Source organism: Physeter macrocephalus, chromosome 7, assembly GCF_002837175.3.
Source record: "Physeter macrocephalus isolate SW-GA chromosome 7, ASM283717v5, whole genome shotgun sequence".
Lineage (NCBI taxonomy): Eukaryota > Metazoa > Chordata > Mammalia > Artiodactyla > Physeteridae > Physeter > Physeter macrocephalus.
The window spans coordinates 150,867,351-150,887,050 of NC_041220.1; the positions used below are offsets into that span (position 1 = coordinate 150,867,351).

Consider the following 19,700-nt stretch of genomic DNA (forward strand, 5'->3'; position numbering starts at 1 on the left):
AGTGAGAGGCCCGCGTACCGCAAAAAAAAAAAAAAAAAAAAAAATTAGAGTTACAATGTTGTGTTAATTTTGGCTGTACCGCAAAGTGACTCAGTTATCCATATATATATATACACTCTTTTTCATATTCTTTTCCATTATGGTTTATCACAGGATATTGAATATAGTTCCCTGTGCTCTACGGTAGGACCTTGATGTTTATCCATCCTATATATAATAGTTTGTATCTGCTAATCCCAAACTCTCAATCCATCCCTTCCCCAAATCCCTCCCCCTTGGCTACCACAAGTCTGTTCTCTACAGACATCTAATACTTCTCGACTAAAGTTTTCGCATGTCTGACCTAAGATTACATTAATTCTTGGACGAAAAACGTGTCAGCCGTGTCTTCTGTTCATTTGTCGCAATGCAACCTTGCTTCCTTACGGAGACAAAATACATCAAAATGGGAGTTTCTTTCTCGAACGCCGAAAGCACAGTGTTTCTGAACGAGTCCTCCAGTGTTAGCTCAGCACCCAGCTTATTCGCAGCTACCACAGGCCACTTCTTCTGCCCTTTTCCCCCTGACGTACTCGTTCCTACTGATTTTCTGCAATATTTTGCACATCTCTCTTCTTCGATGTCAGCATGGGGCATATGTCAGTTCTCACGGTATTCCTGCTTGTTTCTAACTCCGTCCTGATTTGCTTCCATCTGCTAGCAGACCTGGGCATTTTCTATGGGTACATTTTAGCTCTAACCAAGGCATGTTGTAGTGAATATTTGTATTAAGTATTTATATTAGGTATTCATATTTATATTAAATATTTGTGTCTTCCTCACCTTCGGATCTTCTATCCACAAGTGTTTTGTAGGTGGTTTAAGGCTTTTCCCTCTGTTAATCTCTTATTCTTGAAACGCGTCATCTTTTTTATGTGACCACTGCATGTCTTTGGAAGACACACTTGATAGCAATACGCTGCACCCTTAACGTTTATTCTAGATCTCCTGTCTAGCAGACGCTCTGCTATGCTCTTTGCATATGATGCCTCTTTTAATCCTCCTTATTAAAAGTGATTTTGATTATATTCGTATTAGATTTGGCCGTAACAGAAACAAAAAGTCACAGTAGCTTATATCAGAGGGAGGTTTCTGTCTTCATCTCGTGAGTGAAGTCTAGCGGTAGGTGGTCCACAGAGTTTCAGGGATGTAGACGCCAAGCTCCGTCCCACCATCTGGAAGATGCAGCAGCTTCTTCTGCGTGGAGAAGGGGGACAGTGTCCACCTACGGGCAGCAGGAGGGAGCAGTGGATGGAAAGGATGAGAGGAAAAGGGTGCATGTCCGATATCTCCCAAGGAAGATGTTCCCCGGGCCAGAAGTTGGTCACCTGTGCACACCTGGTATCAGAGGAGGCTGGACAGTGTAGCTTTCATTACGGGTGTCTGTGTGCCCTGGGAACACCCCACAGCTGTGGGAGCCTGAGGATAGTTATCAGTCTCTACCAAAGTTATTCACAGATGAGGACGAAGAGGTGTCAGAGGTCACAGAACAGGCGTGCAGTAGTAACAAGAGTTGACTGCAAAGTTGGATGCTAAACCAACACTGGCTACTTTGAGAGTCTGCCCCGTGGTAAACTGGAACTCTTCCCCCAAGACAATCAGTTCTTTTATTCACACTCACAAAGATGATTCTTCTTCCTCACTGTTGTCTCTCCGGCCATCTCCACAGCCCCATGGACTGTCTGTGCAATTCATTCGTGTCCTCTCATTCCCTAAGTCCACCCATCCTTGGGGACCTCAGCTCTGGTCTCCCCTGGATGAACTCTGACCCTGATCCACACCCTCCCGCTGCCGCCATGTCCACCCTGCACATGCCTCTGTGCACACGCTTTCTTGAAGGCAAAGGTGACGTGGAGGCACCCCGAGAAATCTCTGACTTCCTGGCTCATTTATCTGCCGTGACCAAATGTCACCAAGCAGCCTGGATCTCTGGCTGGCTGGAGGCTGTGCTGGCACTGAGAGATTTTAGGCAGGACGCCCCCAGTGGCTCTGGAGGAGAGACACACAGAAGGCACCGGGCTTCCTGTCTGCCCCCATGCCGGCTTTCGTGGTGGCAGCTGGCTTCTTCCCTCTTTTTCGGTGTCTTCCTGCCCATTCTGTCGGGCCCATTCGTCATTAATTTACCCAGCTCTGTTCTACGTAAGGCCCTGGACGCTGGCAGTTCACAGATACATTGCCTCTTCTATGTAAGGCTCCAGGTACTGGGCGTTTAACACACGTGGGAGATAACCGTTCTTCTGTTCAGAGAGCGAGTAACCCAGAAAGAAATGGAGTCCACAGACGGTGGTAGCCCTTCAGGGCTGAATGCACGGTAGAAACCGCTGAGAGGCGCCAGGAAACAGGGGTAACTTCTGGCTGGAGACCTGGACAGGCTCACGGAGGAGGAGTTGTCGGACCTTGAACGATGGATAGGATTTCAACACACAGAGACGGTGGGGAGTGGGAGACTTTAGCACGCCTTCTGTACCCACTCAGTACAGGATTCACATTTCCGTCCCCCAAAATGCAAAAACAAACGCTTAGTCAAAGGGAGTGTCTTGCTTTCGGGCCCTCAGGCATCACTCATGGAGCTAGGGTTCCTCTAAATCTGAATTTAAAAAACAGGTGCTCTGGGTCACAGCCCTTACCTGCTTCCTCTTCCTTCTCAGTGTTTTTGTATCTTGAGTCTCAGTGCAACCAGCGCAGGAAGCTGGCAGAACTGGGTCTATAATCCATGAGCCCAGTGCTGGGTCATTGAGGGTCTGGGCTACAGAGAATGGGTGGACACGAGTCTCGGGGGTCAAGAACAAGAGCCCTTGGGTCCGCACTTCTCTGGGAGCGTGTGTGAAGACACTGGTGCCCTAGGTGGCTCCATGTGGGCCCACATCCTAGGATCTTTGGGTCTAAGACAAAAATGTGGCATTGATGTCAAGTGGCTGGCTCAGGACAGGGGAACACGGTTGGGGGCCATCGTGGAAGCAAGGAGGTCTCCATGAGCTTGGGGACCTTGGGGTGGATTTTCAGACGTCTGTCCAGGAGGTGAGACCAACATTACTAAGGGGGCAAGCTGAGGGTCCCAGGGGGTTGGTATGGGCCACTCACAGTGGGAAAACAGAGCAGTCTTTGAAATACTTCTTGAAGGACTCCAAGATGGCGCTATGTAGTGGGAAACACTGCTAAGACCAAAAACCCCAAATGACTCTGGGTGGCTTCTATATGTACGCGGAATCCTCCAAGCATCCAAAATAAATCTTGCCAAGACTAGCTGTTCAACAACATTCATCAGAGGATGTCTAAATCTGAGTGATAAATTAAGAGCCAATGTATAAATTAAGAGCCAATGTGTTGAAGCCATTTAAATTTTGTTGTCCATATTCTTTAAGAATCCTTGGCGGGGCGGGGAAAGGTATCTTAAGACTTGTATTACAGTGGCAACAGATTTAAGAGCATAAAGAAACTAGTGTTTTTGTCTTAGATTGACAGCAGCTTTATATTCAAAGCTAACGCAAAGGTGGTTATTACTATGCACCTGGCATTGTTCTGAGAGCTTTACACGTGGGGGTGGATTGTTAACTCCCAAAGCAAAGCCCCGAGGCCAGTACTATTACTATCCTCACTTATCAGAAGAGGAGCTGCGGCCCTGAGAGGTCAACCACCACGCCCAGCATCCCACAGCTAGGAAATCACAAAGCGGGGATTGGAACCCACACTGTCAGAGCCATCAGAAAGGGAAGGAGAGTTCAAGCAGATGGTAGTCAACTAGCCACCAAGACAGGAAACACTTCTGAGCTCAGAGACAAAGGATGTCTCCCCTTGATGCTGGTCATGGCTCCAGACCGACAAGAATCCTCGCATGAAGGGAAAAGCACTTTGCAAAAGCGGACTGGTATCTGTTAGGCAGAACTAAGCATCTGATATCTGCAGAAGGTGGTTCCAATGCCGCATGGACAGAAAAACACGGGCTTTGCATTCTCTCTGTTTCTGTTCTTGGGGACCCTGTGTGCTCAGGCTTGGGGTTTCTCTGTCAACGGACCTCTGAACCTTTTCTGGTGGCTGAGTCCCTGGATGTGATCCAAATCGCAACAGCTGTTCCTGTCCTGGGCTCTCACACCCCTCAGATCCCCGAGAAATCCCAGGAACCCACTGCTTATTTTAATTTGGGTGAAATAGCTGCTTTAGGATTACACTTGGAAGGTGCTGAGTTCAGGGTCTAGCTTAGGAGTCAGGTTTTTCTCACTTAAACTCTATTTGCCTTTTTGTCAAAGGACTGTAAACTTTCTTTTCTCACGAATCCACTCAGTTTTTTTCCAGTGGTGATTTTGCATAAAAATGGGTTTCATAGCTAGGTAGTGATCTCCACAGCATTTTCCATGACCTTGACAAAGCAGCCCTGTAACTGTATGTCACTGACATCTTTGTCCTCTAATAGTCACAATTATTTCTCTTAAATTTTGGAGCGTAGTTTAAACCTAAGTCGAATTATCGTTCCCATCACTACTTAGACTATTTTTTTGAAAAAAATGTTCCATTTAATTTTCCTGCATTCTCCCTAGAAAATGTAATAATTGCTTCCTCTGGTCAGTGGGCCTCACTTGTAAGAAAGATTCAGATCCCGTGGTGGTCAAAATATTTATCTGAGACAGAGGTGAGACAGAAGCAACCTTTGTTCAGAGTGGACTGGAATTTTAACAATAGAGAAAAAAACTTTTTTAAGTCAACATTTTTTTAGTAGTATATGGAGAAATCCAGGATGAAATACATTATTAAAATAATTTTGGTAAACAGGAATAAATATACCTATTAGAAATATAAGGTGACACCAGGTGCCTCCTGTTTTATCACAAGATCTACTGATTTACTTTTTTTCTGTTGAAATGACGCCTTTGACGATGTCGATTCCTGCGTTTTTGGTGAGCAACAGAACAGAGCCTGAAGTAAGGTTTCGTATCTTATACACCTACATGCAATAAAATGCAGCCCAGTTTCTCTCATGTGAGCAACTCCAAAGTGGCTAAACAAATAATACAGAGAATACGCAATGTATCTTTTTATAAAAAGTTTAAAAAGTCCAAATTGCGCTATAAAAAGGCAAACACCCCTATAACTTACCCAACAAAACTTCAGAAAAAGTAATTCTTCCTTCTGCACTTGTCCGAGCCACACTGCCATACCACGGCTGCTCCCTGTGAGGATGCTTGAGGTTTATTTACTGACTGGTCCTTAAAACTGCCCGCCCGTCTGTTCACACCTGGGCAGGACAGAGCACAGGTGGCTAGTGACGGAATCTACGTGCACGGCTTTCAAAAGCAAGCGGGTAGCGCAGGACCTTAAACGAATTTGTTCCAGGAGCCTGTACTCTCTTGGGGTTTTAAGCACACCAAGACTTGACTCGAATGTCAAGTTCAAAGCAGCCACCAGATTTGCAGCTTTGGGGCCAGAGCAGAAGAGGCTTGCTTCTCCACGCCTCTGTCTGTAACAGCCTCGGCCCCGCTGACCCTGATGGAGGACAGATTCTAAGTGGCTGCAGCTTCTCGCTGCCGAAAAGGCTTCTGAAGAAGATCTAGGGGTCAAGGGGAATGAGACGGGGGGACGGAAAGAATTTGAAGGTAACCCGCTTCCTCTTTACCTTCTGCTGGAGAGGGAAAGCAGGCCCTGGAATTCTTCCTGCAGCCTCGCAGCCTGAATTCATCTTTAGAAGGCAGGTGCTGACCTGTAAGTTGTGTGAAGCGACCCAGCCAGTAAGTGCCATCTCTCCCAGCATCAACTACGCGACGGACGGGAGGTTCCCTGTTATGGATCTCTTCAGTATATTCATCTAGGCCGTATGCACATTGCTTGTCTGTGCTGACCGGTTCTTCCCCAGACCAGAGAGGCTTAGCCACCTTTGAATATGCTTGTGTGAGGTCAGGGGCTGTTTGGGGAGAACGTGGGAACCATGGCAATTGTTTTCTGTTAATTCCATTAATTTCTTTTGCATTTGGATCCATGGACCACTCGATACCTATAACTACAAAATCACCATCTCCATGCAAACAAATGATGGAAGTGAATTAAATAGGTGTGTGATGCTTTCTAGTGGGACAGTCTCTATGGTTTTATATAAAAAAGCTGAAAGGATAAAGCGAAGAAGGACATTTTCGGTCTGCACCTAATTCTGCTTGGTTCCTACGTGTTAACTCTGTTTTGATCTGCCACCTTTTTCTACCCAGGAAACAGTTTTTAGACCTCTGTCAGAGCATGTGTGATTAGTAGTCGGCTTTCAGAAAGTCATAACCTTGTAGGATAAACAGGAAATCAACATTTCACAATCAGTTGTTTGTAAATTAATTTTTTCTAAAAATGTCAGTATTGGGTGTTTAATGGAACACAGAAGTTACATTTTTAAAACTATGTAACCATCCTACTCTGGGGTCAATTTGGAATTTTTAGCACCTTTATTAAGGTATCACACATAGAGCATAGAATTCCAATTCAACCATTTTTAGTAAATGTATAGAGTTCTACGACTACAGTCAAATCTAATATCAGAACATTTTCTTCGCCCCCAAAAGATCATTTCTGTAACCCAGCTGCAATTTCTCCCCATCCTCACGTCCAGCCTCACTAAATTCTGGATGGGATGCGTCTGGGCTTTCTTAAAAGGGAGGAAATCAAATGTTAGCTGAGGTCCTAGCGTGTTTCAGGTGGTTCCTGATGGCTGGATGTACGTGTACGCGTGTGTATGTGTGTGTGTCACGTTTTACCATCTCACGTACATATTAGCATTGAGCTTGCCTCTTCCCTCCACTTTGTTTTCAACAGAAACACAGGCTGCGAAGCTTAGCATCTTGAAGTTGGAGAACAAAAAGGGTCAGAGCTCGGAGCTTAGAATCTGTTAGTCAGTGTGTATTTGCTGAGTGCCTGCCCCAGTGCAGCTGCAAGCTGTCAAGTTTATGAGACTGAACTGCGACAGTCCTCGTAGAGTTCTCTGCTCAAACAATGAGTACGCTTTTTTCCTTTCTCACCAGCTTCTCCCAAGAAATTAGGGGTTGGGAAAAGGATGGAAGAGAGAGAGAGAGAGAAAGAGAGAGGGAGAGAGAGAGATGGATTAAGGAGGAAATGCCAAAGTTTTAACATGGTTACATTTGCCTCCTAACAGCTATTGCATAATCAAATTCGTCTCTTGTTCTGTGGCAGTTAAACAGCAATGCATGGGGTTTTTTTTCAGCTACGTCTCTTACCCTTTTGAGCCTTAAGCATGAGAAATCCATTCCACGCATAATCGAGTGGTAGGTCTCTGCCTTCTTGCAGCGCACGGCAGGGTGATTGCTGTGCATGTTCTCTTGGGCGGTGACTCTGATGACCCTGTCCCCACGAAACCCACTTCTGTCCTTGTCAACCACAGGCACGTCCATCTGGAAAGCCTTTTTCTTCACACCCAAGTTCTTCCCTGAGGGCGCCAACGGATGCTTTGCCACCCACGTGTGTTTCTGTCACGGGCAATACGTCACCTACCACGACCCGCCTCTGCTCTTTGACATCTCTCAAGACCCCAGGGAGAGAAACCCGTTAACTCCGACGTCACAGCCCCGGTTCCGGGAGATCCTGGAGACCATGCAGCAAGCGGCAGCCCGCCACGCTGAGACCCTGGGGGACGTCCCCAATCAGCTGTCGCTGGGGAACCTTATCTGGAAGCCGTGGCTTCAGATGTGTTGCTCATTGTCAGGCCTGTCTTGCCAGTGCGACTGGGAGAAGCAGAATGGGAGAGGAAGCCGCTAGCCACGTGCGTCTGGGGGCGCCCGGGGCCACCCCAGCTGCCACATCACAGACGGCCACGGGGAACGGCACCGGGAGACGCCACAGCCCTGGCGGCTTCCAGCCCGGGACTCAGATCCCTTTTCTCTGTCTTCTCACCTGGAGGCTCCATCACAGCCCCACATTTACACCCTGGGGAGAAAATCAGGGTTTGCGGTAAACAGAGGCACGGACATTAGTCACGTCTTCCAAGGCCAACGTTATATGAATGCGGTAGGCGGGTTTTCCATGAGTCTGGCCAACACCAGTGCATACGGAGAGCAGGAAGTTGCACAGGTAACCTGTTCATCTCTCAGCCAATGCGTGGGATCCACGACATAAGGCATCACTTACTCCACAAGCTGATGTGATGCTGTGACCACTGTGATTCCCCTTATAGCGCATCACGAAAAAGAGGATAAAATTTAAAGAGTGTTTACTAAATCTAACACGTGCAACGTTATAATGAGTAAAAGACCATCTTGACCCATCGTGGATGATGGTAAGTTCCAGTTTGGTTATTGGAAGGCAATTACTGTCAGTATTGTTTGCAATAATATGAAATACTATTCATGATATATATGTTTATATGCATACGGTTTCTTCGAGAAGTTTACAGTATTTAGAAGCTTATCACTATTTAAGTAAAAACAATAGAGGCTCACGGCTCTGTTTGTGCTACAGCCTTTTGGTGAAATCCCTCAGGAACAGTAATGCCAAGACAAATCTCTCCGCTACGGATTTGCATCCCATAATTTGCAGCATTCTACTTGGGTTCTGCTGTTTCTTGGGTGAACGGAGGTTCTGAACTCAAAGGCCACTTCAGTGATGCTGCAGTCCCTGGAATCCCTTAGAACAGGATTCAGAATTTTTGGCGTGTAAAATGTGCGATATTTCATGGGGGGAGAAAGCCACAAGCAGTCCGTCCACAACCCATACCCATGACCGTGACATCTGGAGTTCTTGCAGAATTTAATGAAGAGAGAAGGTGGTTCATGTCCGTACTTGTGTTTTGTGTGGTCTGATCCTGTGGCTAAGAAATATCTATGCCTCCACCATGAGATGTACAATTTTGTTTGAATTCCATTTCCTGCAACCTCAGTAACGCAGGACGAGGCGTAACCAGCTCACGTCGGAGACAGGGGGTTAGGGGCACAGCTGGAGAGAGTTCCAACGTCTGAGCCACCAGCCCCTCCTGAGGAAAGGATTCATCTGTGCAGAGAGCACTTAGGTCACCTTCAGGCACTGAACATCCTCCAACAATATCACGCGGATTCCTTTACTGATCTGTCCTCAGGAGCTGTGGTCCATCTGCCTCCCATGCATCTCTTTCGGGGACATGTCTGAACATCTGCTCTTGGCTCAGGGTTTTTCTCGATCCCACAAGAGTGCAGGCCAATGGAATACCCCACCCCACCGGTACCCTGACCCCTCCGGGCACTTTGGAGAGAATGTGTACAGTGTAGCTCAGGCTTTCTGACAGTGGATTCTGATTTCCTCTGTTTGTCTCCACTGAAGAATTTCTAAGATCCAGCAGCATGTCCCCAGCTCCTCTTTAAGGTCTACTATTTCAGATTTTAATCTTTCTTTTTCTTTCAAAAGAGAAATGATTCCCACCCCGTCCCTGCCCACTCCCTGGGAATGGTTTAAAGTTGGAAAACAAACAGGAATCTTTCTTTTAATGTGGATTTCTCATTCCAGAAATTGCCTGAAATCTGTCACATTGTTTTAGGAAATAGTCTCATGAAAGAATGCACCAGCGTGTGACTAATGTGTTAGGACTATTGCTATTATCATACAAAAACTATATAAAGCCACTGTTACGAACTTACGTTTGAAGATGAACATGTTTACTCAGAGTTGAACATACTCAGTCCAGATGGACTTTTACAAAACATTTTTTGATGTAAGAACATGTGTTTGAGGGTGAAATAACTTGAAGGAGTTTTATAGATGATGTGAATACATAGCTTTGTGTAGAATTAATTGTTTAACCTGTACAATAGTAACAGCCAATGAAGAATACATATACCTCTGGAGCTACAATGAGCTTTAAACTATTTGCCTCAGAATAACTTGGATCACCCTTATGTTTCACGGTATTTGAAAATCAGGTTTATTTGTCATAATCATAATTACCATAGACTTCAGACCACTTACCATCTGAAAGTTTTGCTTGGAATGTACAGCAGGAAATTGGAATTCCCATCGGTGTGACCTCTTGAGTTGTATGTGCAAAGCTTAGTGGGTTTTGAGCTTTAAACAAATTCTTTTTAAAAAAGTCTTTGTATTTCTAGCATTTCGTAGATGTTAAAGGCTAAGCAAACACTAACCTATAGACAGGGCATTATTTGCCGATGTCAGTATCACTGCATGAAAAGCAAAATCACAACCTACATATGGAGGTAATTAAGGATTAAAGAAAGGAAACAGATTTCAGGTAGCCCTGAAGGACGTCCAGTGAAGGGTAAAGAAACAGGTAAAGTATTTGGCATCTGTCTGAACAATGTGATCTGTGAAGTGATTTCCTCTGTGCAGTTTTCCCAGACCCTTGTCCTGATGTTAATGCAAAATTAAAATAAAATTTTCCTTGGCAATTGAACATTCTCTGCTCTCGTGCCGTGCTTTCCCACAGGACTCAATTCAGCAAGCGTGCGGAGTGTTTCCTATGTTTGGGGCACGATGTTAATTGATGGGGAATATGGGTTTCAGTTCAGCAAATATTTATGGAATGTCTGAGGCTCCAGGGAGGGGTAGGAAGTATAGAGATGGGTAAGAAATAAATAGCCCACGACTTTCATGATTAGAGGGCAGGGCAAGGGCCAAGTTATCCATCACGCACACGGCCTCTTTTCAGGGGCTCACGAAAAAATGTCTAATGTCTTTTAACGTCAGAAACAAAAACTGAACATTTGGGGTGGAAGATCATAGACGCGCAGGTACCAGCGCAGTCGTAAAATAGAATTCTTGTGTGTTTTAATATGGTTTATGTTTTTATGTAACCTGTCTTTATCTTGAATCTTATACATATGTTTCCTTCCTGGGCCTTGGAAGTCTTAACTGGTCCTGGACCCAGATGAAGCACCTACTTTGCTCAACAGATGTTTGGGGCAGAGAAGAGTCTAAATTTTGATACGACAAACCTTGCCCTCTCTTCTCTACCTTTCAACTGGGTTCCCTGGGAAGGCAGAAGCAGAGTCAGACTAAACTGCTAAAGCCATGAGAATAAGGAAGGAATGCAGTGATGCTGGGGCTCAGATGGGCTCTCACTGACCCAGCCATTCTGGATAAAAGCTAAACCATGCCCGTCGGGAGGCGGGCTGACCCATGGGTCATAGTAGGGGGAGGTGTGTGTGGATGGAAGATGTTGCTTTGCACAGACTCCTGTGCAGTACACGCCAAGCTTCATCACCTCCTCTTTGGTCCTGAGAGGATGTCAGGTGTGATGTCAATGACCAAGTGCCTCGTAAACCATAGCTGCCTGACTCCCCTCACCTCCCATCCATCTGGGCTGCCCTGGCCTCAGACAGGACGGTGTGGGTGCCCTGGCCATCCTTGGTGTTCCGATGCCACGAACCGGGTCTGTGTTGCTACACCTGCCTCTAGCTGACATCACTTCCTACCATCTCTCTGTGTGATGGGCTCCGAGTTAAGGGATCGCAATTTACCCGTATTTAAGAGTGTCAAATATTATGTTAGAGGAGCCATTTCAATTAAGGAAACGTCCACCTACCTAATTAGAACACAAGCAACTTGAAAACGACCCATGTGTTCATGCAAAGGAAATACTGTCATGAAGCAATTTCTCAGTTTTCTGAGAACTCAGTGGACCTTACATCTAGGAGAGCCTCAAATGTTTGCCCTAAAGGTGGCTCTCCTCATGAAGTTCAGATCCTCTAAATGACCTCTCAGGGTACTGCTGTTGATCTTACCCATCTTCAGAGAAGCTGATTGTCAAATGAATGTATAATATATTCAAAACAGAAACAGACTCACAGACATAGAAAACAAATTTATGGTTACCAAAGGGGCAAGAGAGGGGAGGATTCAATTAGGAGTTTGGGATTAACAGATACACACCACTATATACAAAATAGATAAAAAACAAGCATTTACTGTATACAACCAGGAAACGATATTCAATATATTGTAATAACCTATAATGGAAGATAATCTGAATATATATATATATATATATATATATATATATATATGAGTTACTTTGTGGTACACCTGAAATACACAATATTGTAAATCAGCTACACTGCAATTAAAAAAAAAAGGCAGATTGTATGGTTTACCCAATGAGCAAACATAATGAGTTTCATATGGTGGTCTGGGATATAAAATCGGCCTCCCTGGTTATATGAGGATCTACAGGTTTCAAACTGTATTACCTGTGCTGAGGGACGGTGGTGTTTTTCTGAAGGCCCAATTTCCGATGAATATATTATTATAAATATGAACTGTGAATTGCCTGTCAAAATTTATGTTGTCTAAATTTAACACAGGGTGCAAAACTAAGTCACACACAAACATATGACATATTCCCTAGCGGGCAGGGCCCCTCAGTAACTGCATGTGAAGCAGAAACTGTCTCATAGCTCTTACGTATGGTTTCACTGCAATGGGTATCGGGCAAGAAGACATAGCCCACTTCTTTTATCTTTGGGACCATAGAGACACTCAGGCCTGGCCAGAAGGTCCCCGCACCATCCTCTGTTTGTAGCTGCAGAATGCAGAATATCCAGGGAAGGACTCTGAGATGGTCCTAAGGAATGGTGATGCCATGATGGTAATGAAATAGCCTGGATTCCTGAGTCACCACCTGGGGCAGCTCCAGAGAAACCCCCCCCTCCCCTCATCAACAGGTGGCTGTGACCTGAACAGGATCTAATCTTTTTTTTAAGCCACCGAGATTTGGAGGCTGTTACTGCAACAGCAGCTAGGGTTACTTACCTTGACTAATAACACTAAGCTTGGCCACATTATGTAAGCTTGACATTCTGTGATCATTTTTTGGATTGCAAAAAGATTTTTCCGATCTACTGGTGTTGCTTTGAATAGAAGCCTATGCACTAATTTTTCATTTTGATTTTATGATGGGAAGAACCCTTAACATGAGATCTGCCCTCTTAACAGATTCTTCAGTGTACAATACAATATTTTTAACTACAGGCACAGAATTGTACAACAGATCTCTAGAATGTATTCATGTTGCATAACTGAAACTTTATACTCGTTGATAGGAACTCCCCATTTTCCTCACTCCACGCCCCCGCCCAGCCCCTGGCAACCACCATTCTGCTCTCTGCCTCTGTGAGTTTCCTCATGTACATGGAATCATGCAGTATTTGTCCTTCTGTGACTGGCTTATTTCACTTAGCGTCTTGTACCTAAGATTCATCCATGTTGTTTACTGAAAGATTGCCCTCATTTTTAAAGTTCAAGGGTGTCTATTATTAAAAAACAAAACAAAACAAAAGGCAACAAGTCTTGGTGAGGATGTGGAGAAATTGGAACCCTCTACATCGTTGGTGGGAATGCAAAATGGTGTAGCAGCTGTGAAAAACAGTATGGAGATTCCTCAAGAAATTAAAGATAGAACTACCATAGGATCCAGCCATCTCACTTCTGGGTATTTATCCAAAAAATTGAAATCTGGATCTCAAAGAGATATCTGCACAACCATGATCATTGCAACATTATTCATAATAGACGGTATGTGGACAGAATCCTAAATGTCACTAACCAGTGAATGGACAAGGAAACGTGGTATATGCCTTAATTCTTTAAAGACCATCAACCATATGAAGGTGGGAAACAGAGAAACTTAGAGTTAGAAGTATAATGGACACCACCACCACCTGCCCACAGCCCAGAATTGTGGAGAAGTAATTCTGCAACTACAGTGAGTGAGTGAGAAACAGAGTTGCTTGCTTTATACAACCAGCAATTTGATCATTACTTAAATGTTGAGATTCTTTCTCAACATTTTGCATCATGGATTATGGGAAAATAGCAGATTTTAAAATATATATGCCTAGGAATGATGGTATTTCTAATAGCAAAATCTTCTAATGAATACCTTTTTATAAAATATTCTGGCTAGCAGATATTTGGTCCTGTCCAAAACGCCCAAGGAGACATCTTGGTCCACACCAAAAGGTGCTTAATATTTGGTCCTGTTCAAAATTACTTGTGTGGCATGGACCAAATATCTCATGGACCTTTTAGATAGGACCAAATTTCAAGGACCTTTTGGCATGGACCAAATGTCTGGTGCACCAAAATGTCTTACAAAAGTTTCAGACAGGACTAAATATCCTGCAAGGAATGTTTTGTTTTTTTTTAATTCCCTGCAAACTTTATCACTTTTGAAATACTTTCAAAAATATTTCCTGTGAATATGTAAAAGACTCCTGTGAATGCGATATTTTAGTTTTGTTGATCAGATTTCAGTCTTAGAAAAAGATCAAAAGATGATGTAATGTTTTTATGCCAACTTCTTTCAGCAACCTTTGAAATAATGCCGTGTAACTAATGTTTAATATTTCCAATTAATCCATGAGATGCTTATTTCCTGTGCTTTTCTTTAAAAGTCAGCACTGAAAACATTCAGTTAATGCACAGTATCAGTTTCGTGTTAAAATCTGAGGGGCATTTCTGCAGCAAGGTTTGAAAGCAGCGCTGTCTAGTGCCTCTCAGCGAAGGTGACAAGTGCCATATGAAAAGGTTGGGAGAAGTTAAAGAGTTTCAGATAATTCAGAAAAGGGCACTCATGGCATTTTATCAGGCGAGGCAAATGTATCGGGTCAGTAACTGCTACGAGAGAGAGGTATGAGACAGCCCATCCATTAGAGCTTGTATCAGGGAGACGTATTCCCAGCTGTAGCATCAGAAGCAGAGATAAAGTGAGTTTCTGCAACAAGTTTCATCATCCTGAAGGTGAGGTGGGAGACGGTCCCAGGGCCCATGCGTTGCTGTGATAGGGTGGCATACGGGATGATGTTTGGTTAGACTCATGCATCCCAGGCTTGATTCCAAGTGCGTCTCTGCATTCATTGACTTAATCTTCATTCCATCTCTGTCAGATAGATGTTATGATTGTCTCATTACAGATGAGGAAACAGATATAGAAAACAGGATGTAAACAGACTGCTTTATGCTCAGATTTATGCCGTGATGTTTTGGTTAAAAAAAGTAAATGGATAGACCTTCATGGTCTCCATGTATGACTGTGCGTGCTGTCTACTGCACAACTCCAGGGGTGACATGAACACACCACCGTAGGAAGAGTGCTTTCTAAATTTGTCCAGTGTGCAACCTGGGCCGCCATACGTAGCAGGCTTGGTTAGATGGTGACATTGTACAAAGAGCTGGATATGTAAGTCATTGATAGAACTTATTATTTTGATTGGCCTACCAAGGAACACAGGAGGGTGCTGCGTGAATTCAACCCACACATTGGATCTATGAGCTGGCCTATAGACTTGAGACATTTCCAGAGGAAAGAAGCGATCTGAGGATACTGACCATTAAAATGGAGTTCAGATTAGTGGAGTTGGTTTCCTGCATTTAAAGAAACAGGCATGTGGTTTTGTGTTTGTCCATTTACTGTTTACAGCCCTCACTATGGTGTTTGCTAAAGGTCTGTGGCTTGTTCCACGGTCCAGGCACATTTTAAGATTGTGTTTTGGAGAAAATGTCACCTGTCACTTCAGAGCTGCAGCATCAGTTGCCAGTATAAAAATTTCCCAGCACTCTTTACACATCTCAGATAGAGGCTGGTCCCCCAGACTGGTCTCAGGGTGAGGATGACACCAAACAGAGACCCAGATGACCCACGATGACCATATAGGGTGAGCAAGGAATAATCCTTTGTTCTTAAGTGACCAAGGGCTTAGATGTTGTCACTGCACCTTTAAGTACCTTCTTCTTGACTAACTCATGTCACCACTCTGTTTCTGCAAAGAAATAATGATTAAATTTTGCCAGATACTTCATCACTCATTTTTTTTCCCTTGCAGAACATCTCCTAAGGAATCCGGGGGCATTTTGAACACTGGAATGGTTGAGGCTTCAGCAGGCTTAGAAAGATATTTTAGGTAGTTGGAGGAGAGGAAAAATAGGATGGCTTTGGGCCAGGATGAAAAACAAACAAACAAAACACAAAAATTAACATTTAGGTTGACTGAAGCTTCAGAAATGTACACATCTCCTAACCTTTTCTGAGTGGGCTTTAGGGAGATAAATAATCACTTCACTGGGTGACATCTTACAGGGCATGGAAATTTATCAACAACTGTACAAGCTAAATGTCTCTGCTTTAACAATAACATCAAAGCCTACATTTAATGCCATGTTAAATATGTTGCATCTTGTTTAATTGTATGTTTAAAATTTTTGACACTATATTTAAAGTAAAAAGAATATATAGTAGGAACAGTGATATATTTTAAATGCCAGTAAACCATCTTCTGACCTTTTATCCTTTGAATTGTTTGCCCTTTTTATTTTCACCCCAATAATGTTTAGTGAATTCTGGTGCCAAAAAAAAAAAAATTATATAGTGCTCTTGTTTTCCCATGACGATGTTTTAAAGGGCGACTTGTGTTAGGGAAATATTTAAAGCCATATTGCGTAATTTCCATCACAGCAAGGCAGTGTTAAAGATTTTCCAGGCCTATAAATGGTTCTGCTCATGTATAGTTGTTTGCATTCAACAGTGATGACAATTAGAAGAGAAGGACCAAGCAGAAATGAGACAGTGACTTATGCATTATAGTGGAAGCAGGGGTTGGAGGGGAGAGGAAGATTCGTGTTCAATCTAAGCCTTAATCTAAGAAGCAAGCCTTAATCATCCCCACTTCTGTTTATGGTGCATTTCTCTTAAAAGATGAAAAAGTAGAGGTCGGAGGACTGAAGTGGCCGTGGGTCGCAGTGTGGCAATTATCCCATAATAGTCCATCTTCAGGGATTCTAGATAATGCATGAGAAAGCACTTGATGAATGCTTCTGTCCAAACAACTATTTAGCTCCGGGGCAGACAGAAGAGCCAGAATCTCAGACCTTCACGTCTCACTGTCTTGCATGTCTAAAACGTGAAGGAATCCGGTGTCAGCTCATCACTTACCATGCTTTAAAGATACATATTTCTCTGCAAAAGATGGCCTCTGTGCTCCTCTGCTCCAAGGAAATTTTCTAGAAGTACAAGAAATCCCTTCCGAAGATGTGGAGATTTATTCTAGGAAATGACAGTGCTCTTGGATTATCTTTCAATGAGATCTGGCCACGAGCAGGGTCCCTAACAGCTAGATGGCATGCTGCCCTTTCTAGAAATTAATGGCCGTGACAAAACTGATTCTGCAGCAGCCCCGGCGGATATGTTAATGCTTACTCAGTGAACGGCCTACATACTGAGCATTGCTCATCCAATTTGAAACATTCAGCAATAGCATGGAGCAAGCCCTGTCCTCCTCTCTCCTTCTGGTGTTCATCTAGACTAACCACTTGGGCTGGGCTTCTCATTTCTCCTCTTTGGAACATAACCACAGAAATTTGCATGCTCTGGACGGAAAAGAATTTGACCGAGTGAATGAATGGGACTCTAAATCACTAATTTTGAGGATTGAATTTCAACATAAAAGAATTGAATTTCTGTAATGTAAGTCACGCCAGTGCCTGAGAAGGGAGGATGGTGACAAAGGCAGCTGAATTGTAAGGCACCGTTATGATTAAACACGATTATTTAATAGAACACATTTAATTCTCCTAGCAAGAGAGGATTACCCAATTAGAAAGTGTTTTCGTCAGTACCATATTAAGACCCATTCTGATGTAGCTTTCTTACTGTTTGTTTGTTTGTTTGTTTGTTTGTTTTTGTTTTTTGTGGTACGCGGGCCTCTTGCCGTACGCGGGCCTCTCGCCGTCGTGGCCTCTCCCGTTGCGGAGCACAGGCTCCGGACGCGCAGGCTCAGCGGCCGTGGCTCACGGGCCCAGCCGCTCCGCGGCACGTGGGATCTTCCCGGACCGGGGCACAAACCCGTGTCCCCTGCAGCGGCAGGCGGATTCTCAACCACTGCGCCACCAGGGAAGCCCTTTACTCTTTTAATTGTAGTGTGTAAAGACAAATGCAAACTGCAATAGTACCCTAAACCATTTCCTAGTTGGTCGATAAATATTCCTGAACCATAAAATATGGATTTGCCAATGTAGGGAGCTAATCACATTGCCCTAGAGTTTCTTCTATCTTGGCAGATAAATACAGAGTTCTTTCCAGCATGGAACTCAGCTCTCTGATTACTGTGTGGTCCATTGTAGTTGCCAATTACTTTGGTGTTAGAAAAGCAAGACATTTTCATCATGGACATGGACATAGAGCAGACTATGCCTTTTGATTTTTTACATTAAATGTGATATTAGTAAAGATCATTTATTTATAATTCGCCTGGGGTTGCATTGTGGTTGTGCTGACAGGAGGATGCTTTCACTCTGCCCTCGGAAGCCTCAGCACTTTGAAATGAAAGCTTGGAAGGAAATAATGTAATATGTTTCCTGAGAGAGGCACAGATGAAAATTTACATTTTAAAATTCATTCTCATCAGTGTTATTCCAATGGAAAGACAGGATAGAAAGACCGCATGACAATTGCTAACCATAATTTGTTTAAAGCACTATACTGTGGAAAACGGCAAACAAACACAAAAGTAGAAAGACTGCAGTATTGAACCCTCCGTGACCTCATCCCCATACTTCAAACACCATCACCATCGTGCTCATCTTCAAACACAATTGCAGTCACAATGTTCCCTGGTGGTCCAGTGGCTGAGACTCCACACTCCCAATGCAGGGGGCCCGGGTTCGATCCCTGGTCAGGGAACTAGGTCCCACCTGCCGCAGCTAGGACTTCGCATGCCGCGACTAAATATCCCACGTGCCGCAACTAAGACCCGCGCGTGCAGCCAAATAGGTAAATAAATATTTTAAAAATAAATAAATAAATAAACATAAAAGTTTGCCTAGTCATGCCTGATCAGAACGTAACCGTTTTAATGTTGCAAGTTAGACTACGTAAATGGCTACCTTTTTCTCCAGAGTGTCTGTATTTTCATAGGAGTAAAGAGTAAAGATGCTGAATAGACATAGATGGTATCAGGGTTCTCTGTGTGTCACACCATCTCAAAACTTAGTGGCTTCATACAGTACCCACTTACTTAGCTCCTGATTTTGTAGGTTGACATTTAGGTGGGGCTCAGTGGGGTGGCTCTTTCCTGTCTAGGATTATCTCCGTGGATCTTGGCTCCGGCATCTGTAATTGGTGGATGAACAGCTGGGGTGACTGGTTTATTATGGCTTCATCCGTGAAGGTGGTCAACATCCAGGCCCCCTCTCCATGTGGCTCCCTCATTCTCCAGCAGGCTGGTCCAGGCTTGTCCTCAAGGCTGCCATTCCGGTGCTTTCCACATCAGCGGGCAAGGGCAAGCCCAGGTGCAGAGAGTTTGCAAGCATCTGCTGTTGTGTGTTTGCCACTTTCCATTGCAAACAGGTTCCGTGGCCAAACCCAGGTGCAAAACGTTGATAAGCAGACCTCCGCACTTAGAGGGCGTAATTGCAAATTCACATTGCAACAGGACGTGCACACAAGGGAGGGGAAATCTGTGGCTAGTGTTACAGTCTACTTCATAAAGTTTTATCAATGAAGGCAGAAGGAAACGACGTGGACAGCAGTGAAAACGACAGAGTAAGGACCTCCAAAATTTCCCTTCTCCATAAAATCAGTGAGACAGCTAGAAAAAGTTGTCAGAGCTAACTTTAACAGGAATCTGGAAATTAACCAAAGGCTGGCAGCAATTATTCGAGGAAAATGGTTGAGTCTCAGTAAAAAACAGTAAGCTTGGTGGTATTTT

At 44.1% G+C, this 19,700-nt stretch overlaps 1 protein-coding gene across 9 annotated transcripts in view; it reads left to right on the forward strand.

Moving 5' to 3' along the window:
• The window catches only part of STS (steroid sulfatase), a 238,297-nt gene that overhangs the window by 165,971 nt on the left and 52,626 nt on the right, over positions 1 to 19,700 (forward strand). For 6 of the 9 annotated variants that reach the window (XM_055086298.1, XM_055086299.1, XM_007125268.3 and 3 more), the window contains one exon: positions 7,403 to 10,382. The exons of 1 other annotated variant lie outside the window; for it this stretch is intronic. In XM_055086298.1, coding sequence (XP_054942273.1) covers positions 7,403 to 7,776 — 374 coding nt within the window. In that variant the 3' untranslated portion in view covers positions 7,777 to 10,382. Of the gene's footprint in view, positions 1 to 6,819; positions 7,000 to 7,402; positions 10,383 to 19,700 lie in introns of those variants that run through there. 2 more of the 9 variants (XR_008617964.1, XM_055086300.1) reach the window with 2 other exon arrangements.